This window comes from Peromyscus eremicus, chromosome 7 (genome assembly GCF_949786415.1).
Source record: "Peromyscus eremicus chromosome 7, PerEre_H2_v1, whole genome shotgun sequence".
Classification (NCBI taxonomy): domain Eukaryota; kingdom Metazoa; phylum Chordata; class Mammalia; order Rodentia; family Cricetidae; genus Peromyscus; species Peromyscus eremicus.
In genome coordinates, this window is record NC_081422.1 from 115,025,870 (window position 1) to 115,046,455 (window position 20,586).

At 47.9% G+C, this 20,586-nt stretch overlaps 1 protein-coding gene across 4 annotated transcripts in view; it reads right to left on the reverse strand.

The window, feature by feature from the left end:
• Ulk4 (unc-51 like kinase 4) overlaps positions 1 to 20,586 on the reverse strand; it is a 312,713-nt gene that overhangs the window by 163,291 nt on the left and 128,836 nt on the right. For 2 of the 4 annotated variants that reach the window (XM_059268917.1, XM_059268916.1), the window contains exon 31: positions 8,814 to 8,874. In XM_059268917.1, the coding sequence (XP_059124900.1) occupies positions 8,814 to 8,874 (61 nt within the window). The remainder of the gene's footprint in view (positions 1 to 8,813; positions 8,875 to 20,586) is intronic. The other 2 variants (XM_059268919.1, XM_059268918.1) reach the window with 1 other exon arrangement.

The following is a 20,586-nucleotide window of genomic DNA, read 5'->3' on the forward strand; positions in this document are numbered from 1 at the left end:
GGCTCAGACCATGGTTACTTAGCTTCACTGTCTTCAGGCTGTGGTGAGGCAGGTCTTGGTGGAATAATGATGGGGAGGGGGTAGGAGACGGAAGGAAGACAGATCAATATCTGCTTCAAGGACTTGATCCCCAGCATCTACCTTCCTGAAATTAAGCCTCACATCTCAAAGGCTCTACACCTCTCAGTGCCACCAGTGAGGACAAAGACTTTGGGGACGTTCCAGATCCAAACCACAGCAATGGAACAAGTTTTGTTTTTTTTAAACTGGAGATGGGAAAAGTCACATGACACCATTCATGTGTTCTCTGTGAATGGCAAAAGGCAAACAAAACTTGCTGCTTTTTAAAATTCTATATGATCCAAGAGTTTTATCTCTTTAAGGATGTCTTCTCTTAAAGCAATTGGTCTGATCATGGGAAAATCAGTTTCCTGATCCTAGTCACTTTGGTCCATTTATTCTCCTCATGTGGCACTACTCAGCCACATGCGCAGTTGCTACATGACCAACTTCCAGTCCTCACCAGTACCTGTAGATTGCACCCTAGTCTTAAAAAAGCATTTTTCAAACACACATTTATAGCCTATGGAGCCCGGATCGGTACAAATCCACCTTCAAAGTTCATTTTAAAATTTATTACTGTTGTATGAGATGCAAGTAATATGGCACACATAACACAGACCCTGGACCTGTGCAAATCCACCTTCAAGCTTGATTTTAAAATTCATTACTGTTGTTGTTGTGTGTGATGTGTATGATATGGGCACACATGCCACACCTGTCCAGGTCAGAGGACAACTCAGTTTCCTCCGTCCACTCTATTTTGAGGCAGGGTCTCTCCTGTTTCTGACACTATGTGCGAGCTCCGGGCTCAGGATTTTTCACATGGGCTCCAGGGACCAAGCTCAAATAGACTGGCATACCAAGTGCCTTCACCTGCTGAGCCATCTTTCCAGCCATTTTCACATGTCAGTAAACAGTACATTAGCAACAGGTGGAGTCCTGTGTGTAGCCAATAGCAATGGAATGTACACAGCCCCATTTGGTGAGCCACAGAGGCCCTGAGCAGCACAAATATAGGATTTAGAATGAGATGAACCTGCTGTGTCCCCAGGTATTTTTGACATCCATTTGGAGGTACCCTCCAAAGGCAGGTTCCTAAGACTTCAGAAATGTTAAGACAAGCTTGCTTCCTGTGCTGGGAAACTGTCCCATCTGTCCATCTGTGTAGGGGATGTTGTCAAGAGGACATCACACAAGCATCTGGATTCCTAATGTTCTAAGGAGCCTATTAAATCCCAAGAAGCAATTCACTTGAACTGGGACCACTGGAGCTGGGAGATGCAAAGGTAAAAGCCTGAGGAGTGAGCGGGACTCAAAATATTCCTTAAACATGGTGGGGCTGTGGCCAGGCCACCTTAACGTCTCAGAGATGAAATCCTTTAGGTACCAGGGTTCCATAAAGAAACGCCTTTCTGAAGACAGGGCTGACTCAAGAGATTTACTATGGCTCACTCCCACTGCAGTGCTGGGGAACGGTTGGAACAACATGACCGCCGGGCTCGTGAACTGCTAATCACATTTTTATTGTTCACATTTGCCACTGAAATTGCTTTGCAACTGTTTATTTTGAAACAGGCGCATAAAATATCACGACAGCAGTATTTTGGCACATATTGGAAAATCTGCCATGAATAAAGATTTTTCTTCCAATAAAATAGAATTTGCCTATATCGCTTGGCATTAAAATGATTTATTGAAGTAGCCACAACATAAACCATAGAAATAAAATGAGAGATTAGAGTTACAGCAACGTTCAAAGGCTGCTACACCCAAATTCACATTTAAAACACATTTTAATGCAACTTGTAATGCATTGCAAAGAGGCAAAATGGAAAAAGAATATCCTCCATCCTGTTCTTCCAACAATTCTACACTCAAAAGCCAGGTAAGTGCTGGCTCATATCCTTCAGGAAGCCATGTTTACCAGTCACATCCAGGAGCCTTAGAGATGTGGGCCCAGAAAACAGGGTCAACAGAAAACAGTCCAGCCTCATGTAATGATGCAGGCTGGTCCTCTGCCATTGCCCAACATGGCTGCCTGGTGCTGACAGTGAAAATGCAGGGCTGCCCAAGCATGAGGACCCGAGTTCAAATCCTCAGAACCACATAAAAAGCCAAGTGTGGCTATGCACACCTGTTGTTGTTTTTTGGCTTTTTTGGGGTGGGGCACAACCCAGCTCCCAAATAAATTCACACATGGAGGCTTATTCTTACTTATGAATGCCTGGCCTTAGCTTGGCTTAGTTTCTTGCCAGCTTTCCTTAACTTATGCCATCTACCATTTGCCTCTGGGCTTTTCCCGTTTTCTTCTGTAAATCTTACTCTGTTGCTGGCTGTGTAGCTGGGTGGCTGGCCCCTGAAGTGCTCCTCCTTTTCTGGCTCCTCCTTGATCTCCCTTTTCAGATTTCTCCTCTATATACTCTCTCTGCCTGCCAGCCCCGCCTATCCTTTCTCCGGCCTTGCTATTGGCCAGCTCTTTATTAGACCATCCGGTGTTTTAGACAGGCACAGCAACCCAGCTTCACAGAGTTAAACAAATGCAGCATAAACAAAGTAACACACCTTAAATATTCTACTACACACACCAAGACAGGAGGGGACTATGTCTTGTTGGTTACTAGCCCAGCTCCAGACTCAGTGAGAGACCCTGTCTTGAGGGAGTAAGGCACACAGTGAAAAAGCAAGGACACCCAATGCCCTCCTCTGGTACTCAGGTACACAGGCGCGCTGGGGGGAGGGGGTTGTACAGGTGGGCCTGCCTGGGCAGGAGTGCCCACCAACAGGAGGCAACCTTTGGTAAGCAGCTCCCTAGCCCACCTTCTGTGTACACAGCCTGCAGCTAAAGCTCGGACTGAGACACCTGCTTTCTCTGTTGCTCTAGTCCTGGGACCGTCAAACAGACCTCAGGGACCAGCTGTCCACTGTGCTCCCTTCCTACAGTCCCTGTAACTGACCCCACTGGCTCCACTAATGGACACCTAGGGCTGGCACTGTCTGCATCCTTCAGTGACAGAGGACCGTGGTGATTCCTTTCCAGCGGAGACCAACGGCCTGAAGCTGCCCTAAGAGTCGCAAACCTAAGCAAGTGATCGGCCTCTTTGTTGAACATTTCTCCTGCAGCACAGTCGGTTCTACCCAAGCAGAGGCTGCGTGTGAGTTTGAAGGGAGTCTCCCCAAAACAGGCGTGAAGCAAACACAGCAGAAAGGCCTGCCCTGCAGCTGCCACTTCACGCACACCTGTGGCTGGCACACCCCACACTTGCTACTCAGCTGAGCCTCCAATCTCCAGCCAGAACCCTCTCCTTTCTTGGGTCAACTCTTCCTTCACCCTTGAGTCCCTGTTCCAAGGTCAGTTTGGGAGACTACCCCGCCCCTGCCCCTCGCCTCACTTAGCAGAGCACCAGCCCCTGCTCTGGGCTGGAAGCTTCTGTCTCACCCTCTGTTGGCTTCTCTTCCTGCTGGTGTGGTGAAATACCTTGACATAAGAACCTAGAAAAAGAAGGGGCTGATTGCAGCCCACAGTGCACAGCAGCTGGGCCAGGATGCAGCTGGTCACATGATACCCAAAGGGACCATGCATGCATGCCAGTGCTCAGCAGGCTTTCTTCATCTTACCCAGACTAGGATCCCTGCTTGGGGTCCAGTCCTGGACCCACAATTAGGATGAGTCTTCCTACACTGGTAATATAAGCAAGATCATCCCCACAAGCATGTCCACAGAGCCACTTCCCCAGTAGTTTGAGATTCCACCAAGCTGGCGGGTAACTAAGCAGCCCAGCCTCAACAGCTCCTACCCAGTGAAGCACTCATAGAGGGTGCTCCTTCCCTCCTTCCCTCCCTCCCTCCCTCCCTCCCTCTGTCCCTCCTTCCTTCTCCGATAGGTTGATTCAAGGACTTACACACCAGCCCTGCAGAGGAAGGACTGTGCCTCCTGATTAAGCAGTAGCAACTAGAGGTAGCTTTGATGTTTTCCCCAAAATAAGATTCTTTTAATTGGTTATGAACTGCAATCTACCACTGAAGATCCTGTTCTCTCACACAACTCCAGACATTCCTGCTTTCCTCAAGGCTTTCCATACAGAACAGCAATTCAAAATCCTGTTCCCTTCACCAGCAATGGCTGCCAATGCCGCAGAGAAGCAGCCAGCAACTCCTGCCCTCCAGAAGAGGGGGAGTGTAGGGTAACGGGCCAGGGGAGATCACCCTGCCCCTGGCTGTCCCCACCTCATGACTCAGGGTGAGTGGACAAGCAATATTTCAGCCATGCTGTACTTTTCTACTAGCTCACCGCCCATGCTCCAAAGACTACAAAATCTCGCCCCTCTTCCCAGCCCCCTGCTGTCTCTGTTCCTGCTCATAGGCAGCCATCATTCTGTGTTTCTCCCCAATAAATCTCTTGTGTGAGGTTTGTTGCATGGTGTGACTTTGTGGTATCCCTTGGCTCCCGACTGCCAAGAGACCCTTGTGCAGGGAGACCCTTGTGCAGGAAAACCCTTTCCAGGGAGTGCTTACTTAAGAACATTAGGAAAACAAGCACTGCGAATACAAGGAACCCTGGGAAAGAGAACCAAAGTTACAGGGAGCAACGCCCATAAGGAGGCTCTAACTAAGGTTATCACAACAGCTGTGGGCAGAGGAAGGCGGTCACCCAGGGTCATCATAGCTGCCATGCTGTGAATCAAGGACCTACTGCTGTCTTGCAGATGGTAACAGCACTTGCACAGGGCCCCTCACCATCTTCTCCTGGGCCTCATTTGGATCCCACCACTGACGGAGGCTGTCTTACACATGCCATATTCCACACAGGCCCTCAGACTCGGATGCCAAACCACACTGAGCTATGTGCTGTTTCCTTGACTCCAGAGACCGGTCATTTTTAAAGTGCAGAGGTATTTTATCAGACACTCAGAGAAAAATATCACAATTCAACTTAGAATTCTTACTTCTTACTGAGTTCTCTTCAGACTTGTGTATAATACATCACTCTCGGGCATTTATGTAAAGGGAGATAAAAGTAAAATAAATTGGTTACAGCCGTGACACCTGTTCACACCTGTTCACACCTGTTCACCCAGGTCACTTGGCTGAAAACAACCATGAAGGGCCACAGGTTTGGAAAGTGCCTCAGTTCAGGAACGAGAAGAGAAGACTGAACAGGCAGAGAGGCGAGTGAAATCCCTAGGGGACGGGGTGTGTCCACAGGGTGACTGCTACAGACAGGGCACGGATTAAAATGTTCACTTATGAGAATGACACACAGTATTTGGCTAAGGACAGAAGCAGAGTAGGAACTGAACAACGTCCTTCAAGGACGTCAGTCCGACCTCATAAAGCATGATTTCAGAATCTCCTATAAAATATCCTGGGCCAGCAAGATGGCTCAGTGGGTGAAGGTGCTTGCTGCCAAGCCCAAAGGTTGCAGTTTAAGCCCCGGAACCAACACGATGGCAACGCCTGAAAGTGTGCTCTGACCTCCAGGCACGTGCTGTGGCATGTAGGTACCCATACACATGCAACAAATAAACACATAAAGTGCAATAATATCCAACAAGAAAGCTGAACACAGAACGTCCTCTCAGATTCAGAGCACCTCGCTGGCGATGGTGCAGGTGCAGGACTGAAGAGGGGTGTCACCTTCATTCCCTGGGACGAAGAGGCTGGGACAGCAAGGTTTAAAGAAGGTATGACACTGATCAAAAGCTTCCTGCTGCTGATCATGAGGGTGCATCACATCACCTGTCAGAAGGAATTTCCTGTTGGAATTTTAGACATGGAGATGACAGTGAATGGGCAGAGTAACATCACCTATTACTCTGAGAACTGGACACAGTAGTGAGGTGCCCTTTAGCATTCTCTCTCTCTACCCACAGGTTAGTGACACTCTCAGACCTCAGCAGAGGTGCTCCTTTGTGTAGTGAATGGTGGTTAAGCAGAAGCCCAGCACTGGTCCAAGTTCAGAGAGTTCGAATCTGTGGAGCGCTCAGTCACAAGTGGGACGCTTTCTATAATGCCCCTGCCCCCAAGGCTCAGAGACCGTCATGGAGGAGGGGCTTAAAAGACTGAACGAGCCAGAGACGGGGTTGGGGTGAGGGGTGTTTTCAGAACATGACAAAATCGTCCTGCTCATGAACTCACAGCCCACAGCAGCTGTGGTTGCCTACACAAGATCAAAGCAGTCAGCATCCCAGCATGGACAGGAAGGAGCTATCAGCAGCTGACAGCTGCTAGAAGAGCAAGAACGATTCTTAAGAATGTAGGCTGACCATGCCCCAGTGGATGGCCATACACCCAGGAGCACATGGGCAATATAAATTGGACCCGGTGGATTCTAAAAAACAAAAAAGACACAAAGTTGGGAGAGAGTAGGGGTTGGGAGGTGATTATAGCGGCAGTTAGGGGTGAAAAGGATCAAAGTAAGTTATATACATGTATGAAATTCTCAAGAAAAAAATAGTCTATATTTTTAAAGTAATGGACATTTTGCTTTTCATGGCCCCCAGCTTAGCCCCAGAACTCATCTTGCACGTACATCAGCTGAGACTCACACACCTCTTCTGATCAAGACTCCCTTGCAGTTGAGAGTAGAGCTGAGGTGCCGAGAGACACCCCACCCAGTCAGTGGCCACGTGATCCCTCCATCCTGTTTGCTGTTGAGGCCGACTCTTGAAGGGGGACATTTACATGCTTTTAGATGTTGAGCAAGTGAGGGTTTCCCACATGGCATACGGTTTCTCTCTGTGGTATTTCATGTAGAATGAGGACTTCCGTCAGTCACCAAGGGAACTGAACTGCGCACAGCAGGCAGAACCACCTCATCAGCGGCTGCCCAGGTCTGTCTACTTCTGGAGCTTCTGTATCACTACTCTCTCCACACGCCAAATGTGGCTGTGGAACAGCTTTGCTTCACACAGTGTGCCCAGCTTTACGGCCTGACTCAGCAGTTTTCTGTACCCACTGTCCTCCAAAACAAGGAATTCAAGCCTGTGACAAACACAAGAGCTGCCTCTGCCTCTGAGGAGGGAACAGTGCCAACAGGCGACCTTGGAAACAAACTCAAAAGACCCAAACTGCTCACAGTTTCAGAGGTTTTTGTCTCTAGAGAACACCCATCCATGGTTGGCAGGACACAGGCTAAGGGACAGGATGCAATAAAAATCCCCACAGTTCCACCACCTACCAATAGTCTTTCCAAGTTTTTAATCCATCAATGGATTAAACTATCCATTGTGTCAGGGGCCCTGTGACCTAATTGTCTCTGGAAACACCCCTCACAGACACACTCAGGCTGGCTTCACTGACCTCAACCCAACCAGGCTAATCACCAAGATCAGCCATCGAAGGAGAAATGCACAGGTCATGCAGCCCATAAATATCCCACTCGGCTGCTCTAGAAGGCACATCTTCCTCTCCCTTTTCCCTCTTCCTTCCGACACTGCCTCTGGACCCTCTTCTAGCACTTGGAACGATCCCTCTAAGCTTTCATGTGGCTCTTGACATCTGGCCCCATTTGTGCTTGACGATACGCCTACCTCCCCCCACACACACACCCAGTGCAAATGCAAGTGATCTGAGGACAGTATCAGGAGGTGGAGCCTCTAAGAGCAGACTGGGAGCATCCCCAGCCCTCCCTCCCACTGAGGGGCACCACAAAGCCTGCTCCTTGCCTTCCCACCCTATGCCCTGTGAGGTCACAGCAAGGCCCTCCACAGGCCTTCAGAAACCTGATAAGTGCCCATCAATTCTTCATACACAACCTGGTGTGTGGTATTTTGCTTGAGCACCACAGACACCGTCAAGAAAATACCAGTCCCCTGACCAGACCGTGAGTCTGAGGCTCAGAAAGGGGGTCACTGGGCTTCCTTTGCTTCTTCCACATAGGCACATGGTTTGCAGGCATAACTAAATGAATGAGGGAAGCTCACTCCCTCACCATGTCTTCTGCCATCACTGACTGTGCAGGTTAGGGTACTGGTAAAAAGGGACACTTTCCTTGGCTGTCAATGCTCCTGTACTCTTCCCAGCCCAGTTCTCAGATCAGCAGGGTCTGAGCAGGGGTTCTTCATGGACAAAGAAAGACAACGTTGGGTTCCATTTCATTCTCCTCACACAGGAACCACAGAGCAAAGATTTGAGCTGATGGGTGGTGTTCTTTTGAGGTACGCGTCCTTTGTTGGGGAAAGGAAGCTAAGCTATTCTGAGTTTTGAGGAAGACAACCGTATGATGGTTGAGCCCAGTGATGTTCATGCTGAAAGATTACACACAAGTGCAGCATGTGTTGTGTCTCCCTCCACAAGCCAACCTCAGACCAGGCTGTGTTCTATGCTAGAAAGCAGGTATCAGCTAGGCAGCGTGAAACATGCCTATAACCCAGCACTCAGGAGGCTGAGGCAGGGAGAATCACAAGAGTAGAGCCACACAGGCTACAGAATGAGCCAAGAGAGGAAGGGAGGGAGGAAGGGAGAGTGGGAGGGAGGGAGGGAGGGAGGGAAGAATAAAAACCACAAGTTGCTTAATTAACCAGAAATAAAAAATGCAAACTGCTTTCGAAGGACAAATCTAGAGACTCCGGCTGTTCTCACTTCCAGAGAGTGACGTCTGTGCGGGTCTGAGAGCAGAAGTCTCATGAGGTTAGGAATAAGACAAAGGACATACAGTCTGTGGGGACAGAGTCTGGGTGAGAGAGACAACCATACAATTCACCCCAAAACTTTAAAACTTGAAATGTTCACTTGAATTCCAAAAGACATACTTGCATTCTTACCAGAATCACTTCAAAAATGAGCGGGACCAGTTTGCTTTCTTCCACAAGCCTGTTAGAGAAGGAAAAAAAGGAGGTGAGGACATGTGAGATAATATGCATTTACACTGCTACCCTAATAGGGTGGAATGAAGCCCCAATGTCTAACTGTTCAAACTGATGCAGATACAGACTAAATAAACGATGACGTTAACACACAGAACTCCAGCAATTACACACAAACACAGGCACCTTCACAATGATCAGCTCAGCCTTACTGATATTTTAATGTGAAAATTAATTAAAATTCACAATGATTATAAAGACACCCAACCAAGGTAATGCAGGTGAAATAATGTAACGGTCCACAGTGCACACAGAGTCACTGGCGTGTGATGCTGCCATGTTTTATCTCTGCCTCGTTAGCTGTCCTCTCAGCATAAATAAATTAATGCACAATGAATTTTAATGGTCTTTAATTTTTAAAAAATTGGACACCAATCATCCAATCTACTCTAGGCACATTCTCTCATCAAATCTGGTTATAAATTATCATCAGTTATAACAGAATAATTATTTCATGAGATTTCAGAGAAAGTCGCCGGATGAAACCAGAATCATCCAAGTCAGTCAGTGTTTATTAAGCTTGATAAATTGGGGCTGTGGACACAGCTCAGCAGTGGAAACTTCACCCAAGTGCTACAAAAGATAGTTTTAAGGAAAACCAAAAAGTATTTCCACTTCTAAACACCCCTTTGGTCCAAGGCAGAGCATGTGATCCCCAGTGACAGGCCAGACAGTAAAACTGGACACTGCAGCCTCTCAGTCTCTATAGCAACCATAGCCCAGTCAAAGTAACATGAGAGCAACTGTGAGTGATGCTGAAATAGACAGGCTGCGTACCAATAAAACTTTATTCTCCAAATGGGCTGCTCTGGGGCCACAAGCTATAGCTCTAGATCATATTCAGCTGCTGGAGAGATCTCAGTGCTTAAGAGCACATACTGCTCTTGCAGAGGACAAAAGTTCAGTTCCCAGCATCCACACTGGGCAGCTCACAATGGCCTTTAATTCTAACTTCAAGGTATCAAATGGCCTCTGCAGGCATCCACACACACGCACACATACTATTTTTTAAGATATTAAAAATAAATCTCAAAACATGTTCTTTTTAAGTATCCTGTTAGAATCAATTCTGTGAGATAAGTCAAGCATATCGCCTCTTTTTAGAAATATATCATTTTGTCTGTATCACAATGACTGGCAGATAGAAACAGGGCTGTAACATCTGGCTGTGGTGATATATTGTGTACTCTAATAAACTTGCCTGAGGATCAGAGGACAGAGCCAGTCACTAGATTAGACATAGAGGTCAGGCAGTGGTGGCACACACCCTTAATCCCAGCACTTGAGGTCTCATGCCTTTGCTTGGGAAGCACACACACCTTTAATCCCAAGAAGTAATATGGCAGAGCAGACAAAGGTATATAAGGTGTGAGGAAACAGGAACTCACTCTCTTTAGACTGTGAATTTCTTAGAGGTAAGAACTAGTGGCTGGCTGCTCTGTTTCTCTGATCTTTCAGCTTTTACCCTGATATCTGGCTCTGGGTTTTCTATTAATAAGACCATCTAAGATTTGAACAACATCTGGCCTCCCAGGAGCTTGTCTGCCTGTGATAATACACAGATACAAGAAGTGTCTGTGAAACTAACAAGAAGGCATTGCAGAGAGTGTGATGTGAGAGCAGCTGTGACTGATGCTGAAATAGACAGGCTGTGTACCAATAAAACTTTATTCTCCAATTGGGCCACAGATACATGTTAAGGGCACAAGAGACATGGACTTCCATGCTGAAATGGAAAAAGGCAACCTTTGTGTTTGCAAAAGTGAGTATGATCATCACCCCTCATGGAGTGAGCGTCTGTGACCCTGAGGCACAGCAACAGCCTGAGTGCCCTTCAGAAAACAGGAGCACAGAGGTGTGGTCTAGGCATGTGAGCAGAATGCCAGTCAGCAAAGGAAAGGACAGAAGGGCCATCAGTGATGATGGTCCACTGGTTGTGATTTCAAATTAAACAGGCACAGAAACACACTGCAGGAGGATGGACATGGTGGCACACACACAAAATCCCAGCTCTGGGGAGGCTGAAGCAGGAAGACCAAGAGTTCCAGCCTGTGCTAAAGAGAAAGATACCATATTCAATAAAGAAAAAACCCACTACAAGATCTCACTTATATATGGAATCTAACAAGTCAAACTCAGAGATGTAGAGAGCGGCCCAGGCTAACCAACCGCCTCTGGTTGGATGTGAAGCCAGTTTCACTGGAGGAAATTCTTGCCTGGTACTGTAAACCTGGATAAACACACATGGCTGGGCTGCTTGTGGCTCAGAAGGGGCCAGGCAGGCAGCACAATTGGACTCATGTGTTATACAAAACAAGAAGAGGATGGAAGGGGAGGAGGAGGGTTTTGGGGGTATCCAAGTACAGGAGGGGGAGCTGGGGTGGACGTGATCAAGATACATTACATCCATGCCAATTACCACACAAAAAGAAAACCTTCATAATGAAAAAGTTTCTAAAATTAATCATTCCACCCTTAAGTCACTTCCGCCGGGCACTGTGCCAGGATGAGAAGAGACGCAGGATGCACGGAGCAAAGGCCTGGCACCATGACCCAACTCCATCCAGCAGGGACATGTCTTCCCCAAGGGCCTCGCCCATCCATGTCTCTATCTCAGACACCTGCACTGTCACCTGGCCAGTCCTCTTCCCTTGAATCAGGACAGGGTAGTGATTGCTTTGATCCTCAAGGTGGCACGGGACTGATAATCTGCAATTTCTGCTTCTGTTCATGTATTTTTCAGGATTTCTTTATAACCATGTCACTGTTATGGTATTTTAGGGAAACATTTAACTACTTCAAATGTGGTTGCATAAAACAATCATTTTCCAAAGTCCATAGGCTTGTAGGCCAGAAATCTGGACCAAGGGCACAAAGGAAGCCTTGCCTTTGGTCCCAGTGATTGAGGCCACAGCTGGGAAGACAGAGGACAGGCACCTAGAAGAGCTGAGGGTGTGGGAAGGAACCCCACTCACAAGTCTTGCACCTAGTTAAAAATCTTGCTTAACTCCTTATGCTGTGGCTTCTACCATCACCCCTCTAGAGGACCTAGGCATAGCATGGCAGCTGGGAACCGAGAGCCAATGTCCAAGCAGTGAGCCTGGGTGAAAGGCATCCCAAGAAAAGAGATGGATATTAGACTAAATCATCACAGGCTGAGTGGGGGGAGCCAGAGCAGACCCCTTGCTGGTGGAGTGACAATCTTGTTACAGTGGGCCCAGGTGGGAACTGTCTGTGTTCACAGAACCAGAGAGACAAGTGACCTGTGAGGAACGATGATGACATAACAGCTTGTCACCAACTAAGAGCTTAAGGATGCCGAGCTATGGGCTCACTGCTCTCTGGACATGCAGTTGACTGTGCATGCCTGGAGCATCCTCTCAGAGGATCACGAAGCCAGAATCAAGGTTCTCTGGTCTAGAGGCTGGGTGAGGGGAGACCCATTTCTAACTCTCTCTGTTGGCAGAGGTCAACTTTCTGCAGGAGGACTCAGGTCCCCATATGCTTGCTGGTTACCAGCTAAAGACCCCCTGTAAGTTTAATTTAGGGTCAGAGCCTGGGCCCAAACAGTTCCAATAAGCTAGGTTCAGCCCCCATTCCCCATATGCCAATCAAAGAGACAACAGTGAAAGGCAGAAAAGGGGGATTTATTCAATGTGGCCACATTGGGAAGAGGAACAAATAAAGGGGCCCAGGGACCCCAAGTCCATCTCCAGGGTCTGACATAGGCCTGGGTTTAAACAGATGGAAGCAATGTGCAGAGCTCAGCAGTCCTGGTCAGGGTGTGGTCCCGCCCACCATCACTGTCTGGGCTCTGTCTCTCTGCAAGGTGGTCTGGCAAGTTGCAGAACTGTGTGCCATCTCTTGCTGGAGGCAAGTTCAAGTCTCTCCTCTGGCTGGTATCGGTCTTCAGTCTTTCCCTTCCCCCAGCACAGGATCCCTGGGAAGTGTTACACCTGGGCTCCACTGTCTCCAAAGTCTGGCAGCACAAAGATCTCTCAGCCTTGCCATGTGGTCCTCTCCATCACCAAAGCCAGTAAGGGATGCATTCCTATGTGTCCAGTCCTTTGCAAGCTTCAAATCTCACTGACCTGACCCTGACCCTGAACTCTAGACCAGATTTGAAAGGCCTGTGACCTTCTCTATATTTTAAGGTCATTTAATTGGGGGTCTTAATTACATCTGCAATAACCCTGTACAACAGCATTAAATTACTGTATAAATGAAAAACTGTACAAGGGGCATCTTACAGAGACTGGGAAGCTCCAGGCCTGTCCTGGAGAGCTGTGGATCTCACACCCAACCTTGTCCCACCTCAGCCCCACCACACCTCTGCCTTCTTTAAAAGAACACTTCTAAGTTCCTCCTCTGGAGAAGCTGCTTCTAAGCCCATCTGTGAGCACCCCGAGCTGCAGGCTCACCTCGAGCTGGAGGCACCCTTTGCTTAACATTCCAACAACATCAGTTAGGAGTTTTAGATTTTATATTTATTCTGACTGGAGGAGTAGTAGACTATAAACAAAGCTTTTTTGTTTACATAATTTACCAGTCTAGTGGGCCAGTGACAGTCATTTTAAATTAAAATCTCCAACATCAAGCTGCATCTCAAATTATTTGTTGAGTGAGTCAGCTTCAAAAAGAAATGGCTTCTTAATGTTTAGTTACAGGATGAGATGGCATCTACCCTGAAAGCAATATTATTTGTGGCTTTTCTCCTTCAAACATCTGACCTTTCTTGACATGCTTGCAGAGGATTGCAGGATTCTCGTGTGTGTGTGTGTGTGTGTGTGTGTGTGTGTGTGTGTGTGTGTGTGTGTAAAATATACTTTTCACATACATACACAAATGTCAGGTTTGAGGTCTCCACAGTTTTAACACACATGTTCATCTTGCAAAGACCCAAAGAACTCTGACCAAGCAGGTCAGTTCTTCCCTGAGGAAGTTCACACCCCAGTGGACAAACACACAGTCATCACTTAATTTGGCTATAGGCTGATAGCTCTCCCTCTGAGAAAGCCTTAGAACTTAGCTACAGTATCAGCCTACACTGGAACACAGAAATCTGTATTCCACACAGAGATCTCCCACTGCCAAGATGGTGGAAAATAACAATTTTCACAGAGAAAGTTTGGTCAGGTTGAAAGTAAGCCCCTCCCTGTAGGAAGGACAGTTGAGGGGAAACAGGAATTCTATTATGTTAACGACCCCATAATACTGCTGCTGGCACCTAACACAGCTCTGGGATGACCCGCATCTGCTGAGTGCGCTGAGGCCACAGGCTGGTTCTGTCGTGGTACGGGAAGGAAGAAGGAAAGCTGTAGTCAAGACGGCCTCCACACAGTGCGCAGGATCCATACAGGCACCCGAGTAGCCCCTAGACACCAGACGCCAGTGCACCTTTGGGCTCTTCATGAGCTGTCCCCACACAGGTCCTTAGCTGAGGGCCCTGGCTCACCAGTCACATCATGCCCAGGTGCACCGTGCTCTGTCTGGGCCCAAAGCCACTCTTTATGAGCTCCGTGCTCATGCTCTTTCTGGACCTGAGCTATGCAGCAGGCAACCTTCTCTGCTGACTTGTGACTCCATTACAGTCTCTGCAACAGGGACTATTGCTCCCAGGAAACATGGACATGGTCATGTCCCATATCCCAGGGTAAGAAGTCACTGAACAGAAACACAGTATCAGCAAGACTAAGGATCAGCAGGGCAAAGACCAGGGGCAAATCCCCAAGCTGTACGCACTGCCAGCATTTCCCCTCATCTCTAGATATAAACCCAACAATAATAAGTGAGTAACTGTAACTGAGATAATGAACACTTTCCAACATATTTTCAGTTTAACAAGCTGTTCATTTCCTTTTTTAGTTCCATTTACTTCATGAAATTTTTGGAGTTTGGGGTTTGGAATCCACTTGCACTTGTGGTCAGGCTAAATTTCTGCCTTTTTTCAACAAGCATGAAAATAGTGCCTCCCATGTGCTGTGCACAGGATGCGTGAGAGATGCACTGCCTGTCACAAATGCTAAGGCAGATCGATACAGTAAGGCCTACAGAAGGGACCACAGGGAGGTTCTGCTATTCCAAGGATGGAGTGAGGACCCTGGAGAACAGCCAACAGCGATGACATCAGTGGAAGGCTCTGAGTCCTCTGCTCTGCAGAGAAGAAATCGAGGCACAAACAAGAATGATAAACAAGTGGATGGACTGAGGTCTGAACCCTAGCAGTGTAGGACAGCACCCCCATCCCCGAGACAGGAATTGCAGGAGGACCAGAGGGGGACAGGCCACTCACAGGTACAGAGTTCAGCAGAAGGAAGACAGACTACATCAGTGGGACTAGGGTGGAGAAAAAAAACAAAAACAAAAGCAAAAGACAGCTCAGAGAGAGAGGTGGAAAGATGCAGAGGGACTGGGGGTCCCTGTGCTCTCACATGAGCACCAGGGGAACCTGGAAGGCTTGACACACAGTTGTTCCTTCAGAAGAAGGGAGTTAAAATACACATCCAGGGACCCGGAGAGGCGGCTCAGTGGTTAAGAGCCTGCACGGCTCTCTCAGAGGACCCAGGTTTGGTTCTCGGCATCCACGTCAGTTGGCTCCCAACTGCCTGTAACTCCAGCTCCCGAGGATCCAGCATCCTCCTCTGTGGGTGCTGCACTCACACTGTGAATGTAAACTCACATTGCACATGCACCCACCCACCCCCAACACACACACATTTTTAAAATTTTAAATTTTTTGTTTAAAACACAAGTTCACTAGATGAGATGAAGAGGAGGAAAGATGATACAACCAAAGGCTGAGGGTTGAGCCAGGAAGGTCCCAAGACAGCCTGCTAGGTAGCCTGACACGCCTGACCTTCACTATCGAAATTTCCTCAGGCCCCCCGAAGACGGCAGTGGGGCAGGGGTCTAAGTACACGGTGCTCTTCCGTCTGTCTACTTTATTCCTCTGAGATTCTATCTACACAGCTTCAATTCTGTTCTTATACTTAGCTCCTCCCCGTCCCTTCTCCCCGTGTCCTCTCACAGCTCTAACTCTTTTCCATCCCATCCTCATCTTCATCCTCTTTCTTCTCCATCTTGGTTTCTTCCCCTTCCTCCTCCAGAACTGGTCTCGGCCTATCAGCAGCCTGACTCTTACCAATCCCAAGTAAAGCTTCCAAGCTCCCTACAAGAGCCGTGATAGCCAGCTTCATTTGCAGCCCAAAAGGGGAGTGAATAGAGGAGGTGGGGTCAGATAAGGCCTGGAATAAGTCAGAAAGGGAATTTATGTGCTCAAGATATATTCTTATAAGTGGTTAGGTGAAACGTTACGAGTCTATCATAAACATTTATGATAGGCTCAAACTACAGTCTTACAGGTGGTTCGGTAAAGAAGTCTATAAGTCACTAAAACAAAACTGCCTCTATTTTCCTATGCCACTATATACTGGCAGGGCGGGCTAACTCTGCTCAGAGCTAGGAAACCTGCCTCATAACTACATTGCACCTGGTATGCAAAAAACTCTTCTGTTCTGAGTAAATTGCTCTGGAATGCCATTTGGGCTGTGAGACAAAGGAGGGTCTGAGCTTCGTTTGCACAAGAAGCAAAGGTATGCCTAGGAGACAGGCGGTGTCTCCGTAAGGGTGTTTACCTTAATTCAGAAGACGGCAGTTGGTCTGTTTGCCATTTTGGCCTAGGATGCTTGAGAAGAATTTCAGGTAAAATACCTGTTAAAAGTTCTTGGGGAAGAGCCGGGCAGTGGTGGCGCACGCCTTTAATCCCAGCACTCGGGAGGCAGAGCCAGGTGGATCTCAGTGAGTTCGAGGCCAGCCTGGACTACCAAGTGAGTCCCAGGAAAGGCACAAAGCTACACAGAGAAACCCTGTCTCGAAAAACCAAAAAAAAAAAAAAAAAAAAAAAAAAGTTCTTGGGGAAGTTATGAGTGCACATGAAATTCACAGCAGAAGACAGCTGATATATTAAAAGTTGAAAACACCAAATATTCCTTGATATCTGGCTTCTCGTGCAGAAGGATTCCTTGATCATATACAGCTGAATCTCTATGTCACACTCCTGCAGCCTCTATTTGTATGGCTCAGGGGCTGAAAACCATGGTTAGCTTCCTAAAGGGCTGAAGGTAATCAAAAGGTGACTACTTTTAATACATGAAGTTCAATTTTCAGTTTCCACACATAAACACTGCAGTGGACCCAGCCTGCTGCGCAGGGAGCACGGTACTGTGGATCTGAGGGGTGGGGACAGAGAACACAGACAAAGCCTGAGACCGTCACCAGCTGCTGAGGCCTTTGAGGTGGGAAGATTAGGAAAATTGTGTTAGTCATAACTTCCCACTTTTACGTTGATGATTTGGGCTCTCGTGAGAACGGTAGAAAAAGAAAACAGGTTTGGGATCCAGTTGTTCCATCAGCAAACTATGACTGTTCTCAGGACTGGGGCACAGCTCAGGGGGAGCACTTGCCTAGCATGCACAGGGTCCAGGGTTTAATCACAGTACCTGTGATTAAAGGAAGAAGAAGAAGAAAAAAAAGTGCTAAACTCAAAGCAAGGGTCCACAGGAAGAGGCAAACGGAGACGCATTAACGATGTCCCGTCAGCAGAACTTGAAACCCAATCAGCTGAGGAGAGAGTAGAGGAAGGAGACCAAGCACACACAGGGTTCTCCTTTTGTCCGAACACTGGGCCCCATACTGACCATCCCAGAGCAATGAGCTGCTCACTCGCCAGAGCTCCTGTGGGTGGAGGCCTCTCCCTCAGTCCTCACAGAGACTCAGGAGTAGTTAACCCCTCCCCTCCACAGAGGAAGCACCAACACTGAGCTGTGACAGCTGAACTTCAGTGTTCACAGATACTGACACTGAGCACTAGGTAAATGAGGAGGAGAGGGAGTCTGAGCAATGAGTCAGTTTGGAGAAGACTGAGGATAGAGCTCAGGGCACATCCGGGCTTCCTTGGGGAGCTGGTTGACAGCAGAAGAAACAGCAACAGTGGGGGCAGACCAGCAAGATCGTGGAGAATCCCACATCCAGTCACCTTCAAGTTCCCATCAGTCCCCATCCTATCAAAGATGCTGCCTTACCCTGGACAGTTTCATACCTGGAGACTCACTGTCAGTAACTGTCTACTACAAACTCCTCTTAAAGCATCGACGATTGAACCTACAGCTAGGCAAGACTCTACCCACTCAGCTACAGCTGCAGCCTCATCCACAAACAACTCTTAGGTGGGTTCCTTGTAAATCACACACCAAATATGTCATCCACTTCTGGCCTGGAGTAACTGCTCAGTGTTCACGTGACCTTGACCTCCTGTCTCTGCTGAAAGAGAACAGTGAGAAAGGATCCCATAGTGAAATCGCACTGCTGGCCAGACCAGTTCCCGGTACATGGAATCTGCAGCCAGTGTAGCACAGGCCCGTTCTAAACGTGCTCGCAGCCTCCCTGGGCTGCCGTGCAGGACCAGAGCTCAGATTGGGGGGACCCTGCCACCAACCTACTCATGCAGTTCTTGCTTCTGCTCCAAGTCTCTCTCCATTGGTACACCGAAGGCACACGTGGGGCCACACACCCCTGTATCTGTTCCTCTTCCCATCACTGATTACATCTCCTCTCTCTGCTTGTCACCATCACACTGTGTGTGTGTGTGTGCGCGCGCGTGTGTGTGCGTGTGTGTGTGTATGTGTGTGTGTGTGTGTGTGTACACACACGCACAGCTACCACATGTGCATGAGGTCAGATGACAACATCCAGGAGACAGTTCTCTCCCTCCATCCTTTTCCCCACCCATGTCTGACATGACCATCTAATGGAATCTCAGGTGAAGCTCATTTCACTTCTAACCTGGGTTTGGGAGTAGATGTGAAAAAAATGCTTCATAAGCCTGCAAGGTACCTTTGTTTATGAAGTGGGCTGAACTCAGATGTGACAAAGTTAACAAAAATAAAATATCTTCATGCTTCTCCATATGTTTTTTTGTAAATAATTACAAAATCATTGCTTCTGATACTCAAGGCAGAACTAAGTTTGCTGAGCACACACAGGCTGGCAGTTCTTAGGAAACATTAGAAGTACAGTCCATGACCTAGTCATGGTCACAAGGAAGCCTGTGCACCATCTGTCAACATAACACACCAAAACAGCACAAAGCCCAATCTTATTGACACACAACTGTCTGACCTAACATCCTGCAACCCTGAGGTAAATCCTTAAGAATACACAAACAGACCGCTAACTCCACCACCAAAGGCTCCTACCGCCTGGAGCGGAGATGTCCCGCTCCCTGTCACAGGCTCTTCCCCCGATGTATTTAACTTGCCTTGACTTATGACCCCCCTTGTTCTGTCACTATGAAAACTTGCTGACACAGTTACCAAGTTGGAACTCGGTCTTCAGGATTACCTAACTCTGGGTTCTGGCCATGGTCACTCAGATTCAGTTCCAGGATAAACAATTTCTTACCATCCATGAGCAGGAAGCTCAGAGGCCACCTAGCTCCAAGCAGGAGGATCTCCACCCAGGTAGAGGCCAGCCTCGGCTACGTAGGGAGACCCCCATCTCAAAGGACCTATTGAAGGTCTGCCCCTGCACCCTTGGGAGCTTCCCCCAGGCCACTGTCATCATTTTCCATCACTGGCAGCTGCTGACTAATGGGGTGGTATTGTGTTCCCCAAAATATTGTGCATGCTAATAAACTTATCTGGGGTCAGAGACAGAACAGCCACAATATTAAACAGAGGATAGGCAGTGGTAGCACACGCCTTTAATCCTAGCATTCCAGAGGCAGAGATCTACCTGGTTCTCTGTGTGTTCAAGGATACAGCCAAGCATGGTGACTCACGCCTTTAATCCCAGGGAGTGATGGCAGAAAGCAGAAAGGTATATAAGGTGTGAAGACCAAAAACTAGAAGCTTTTGGCTGGTTAAGCTTTCAGGCTTTCGAGAAGCAGCTGAGATTCATTTGGATAAGGACTCAGAGGTTTCCAGTCTGAGGAAACAGGATCAGCTGAGGAACTGGCGAGGTGAGGTGACTGTGGCTTGTTCTGTTTCTCTGATCTTCCAGCGTTCACCCCAATACCTGGCTCAGGTTTGTTTTTATTAATAAGAACTTTGAAGATTCCTGCTACAGACTAGATGAGACAACGAGTCAAAGACTGAACCAACCACGGAAGGTGGTCAGCTGGAGACTGGCAGCCATCACAGCCCACCCTGCTGCCTCATCTCCACCCCATCCCACCCTCGAGACTACAGGCACACATCACTGAGTGCAGCAGGGAGCAGGGCGGAGTGTTTTCCTGAACAGCACACCACTGATTCCCGAGGGCTTCATTTATAAGATCCTCAAGTTTCATTTTTCTAAAAAGCATTTTTATGAATCTTGCCATAAAACAAAGAGCCATTAACATTTTGAACAAAATGAAATGATATTTCCTCTTAGATATAGAACATAAATGACCTTGCCATGATTCTGGAAAAAGTTCAATTCTGCTGCAAAAGGACTCAGATTAAAACGCACCATCTCTGCCCAGGACGGCAGCTGAGAGCTAATCAGCTCTCAAGGCAAACAGACTACAGGAGCATTGCTCTTTCAGAGGGACAGCTTGCTGCAACCTGCTGTAAATTTAGGAAGCAGAAGGACAGGGCCCTGGGGAGTCTGCTCCTGC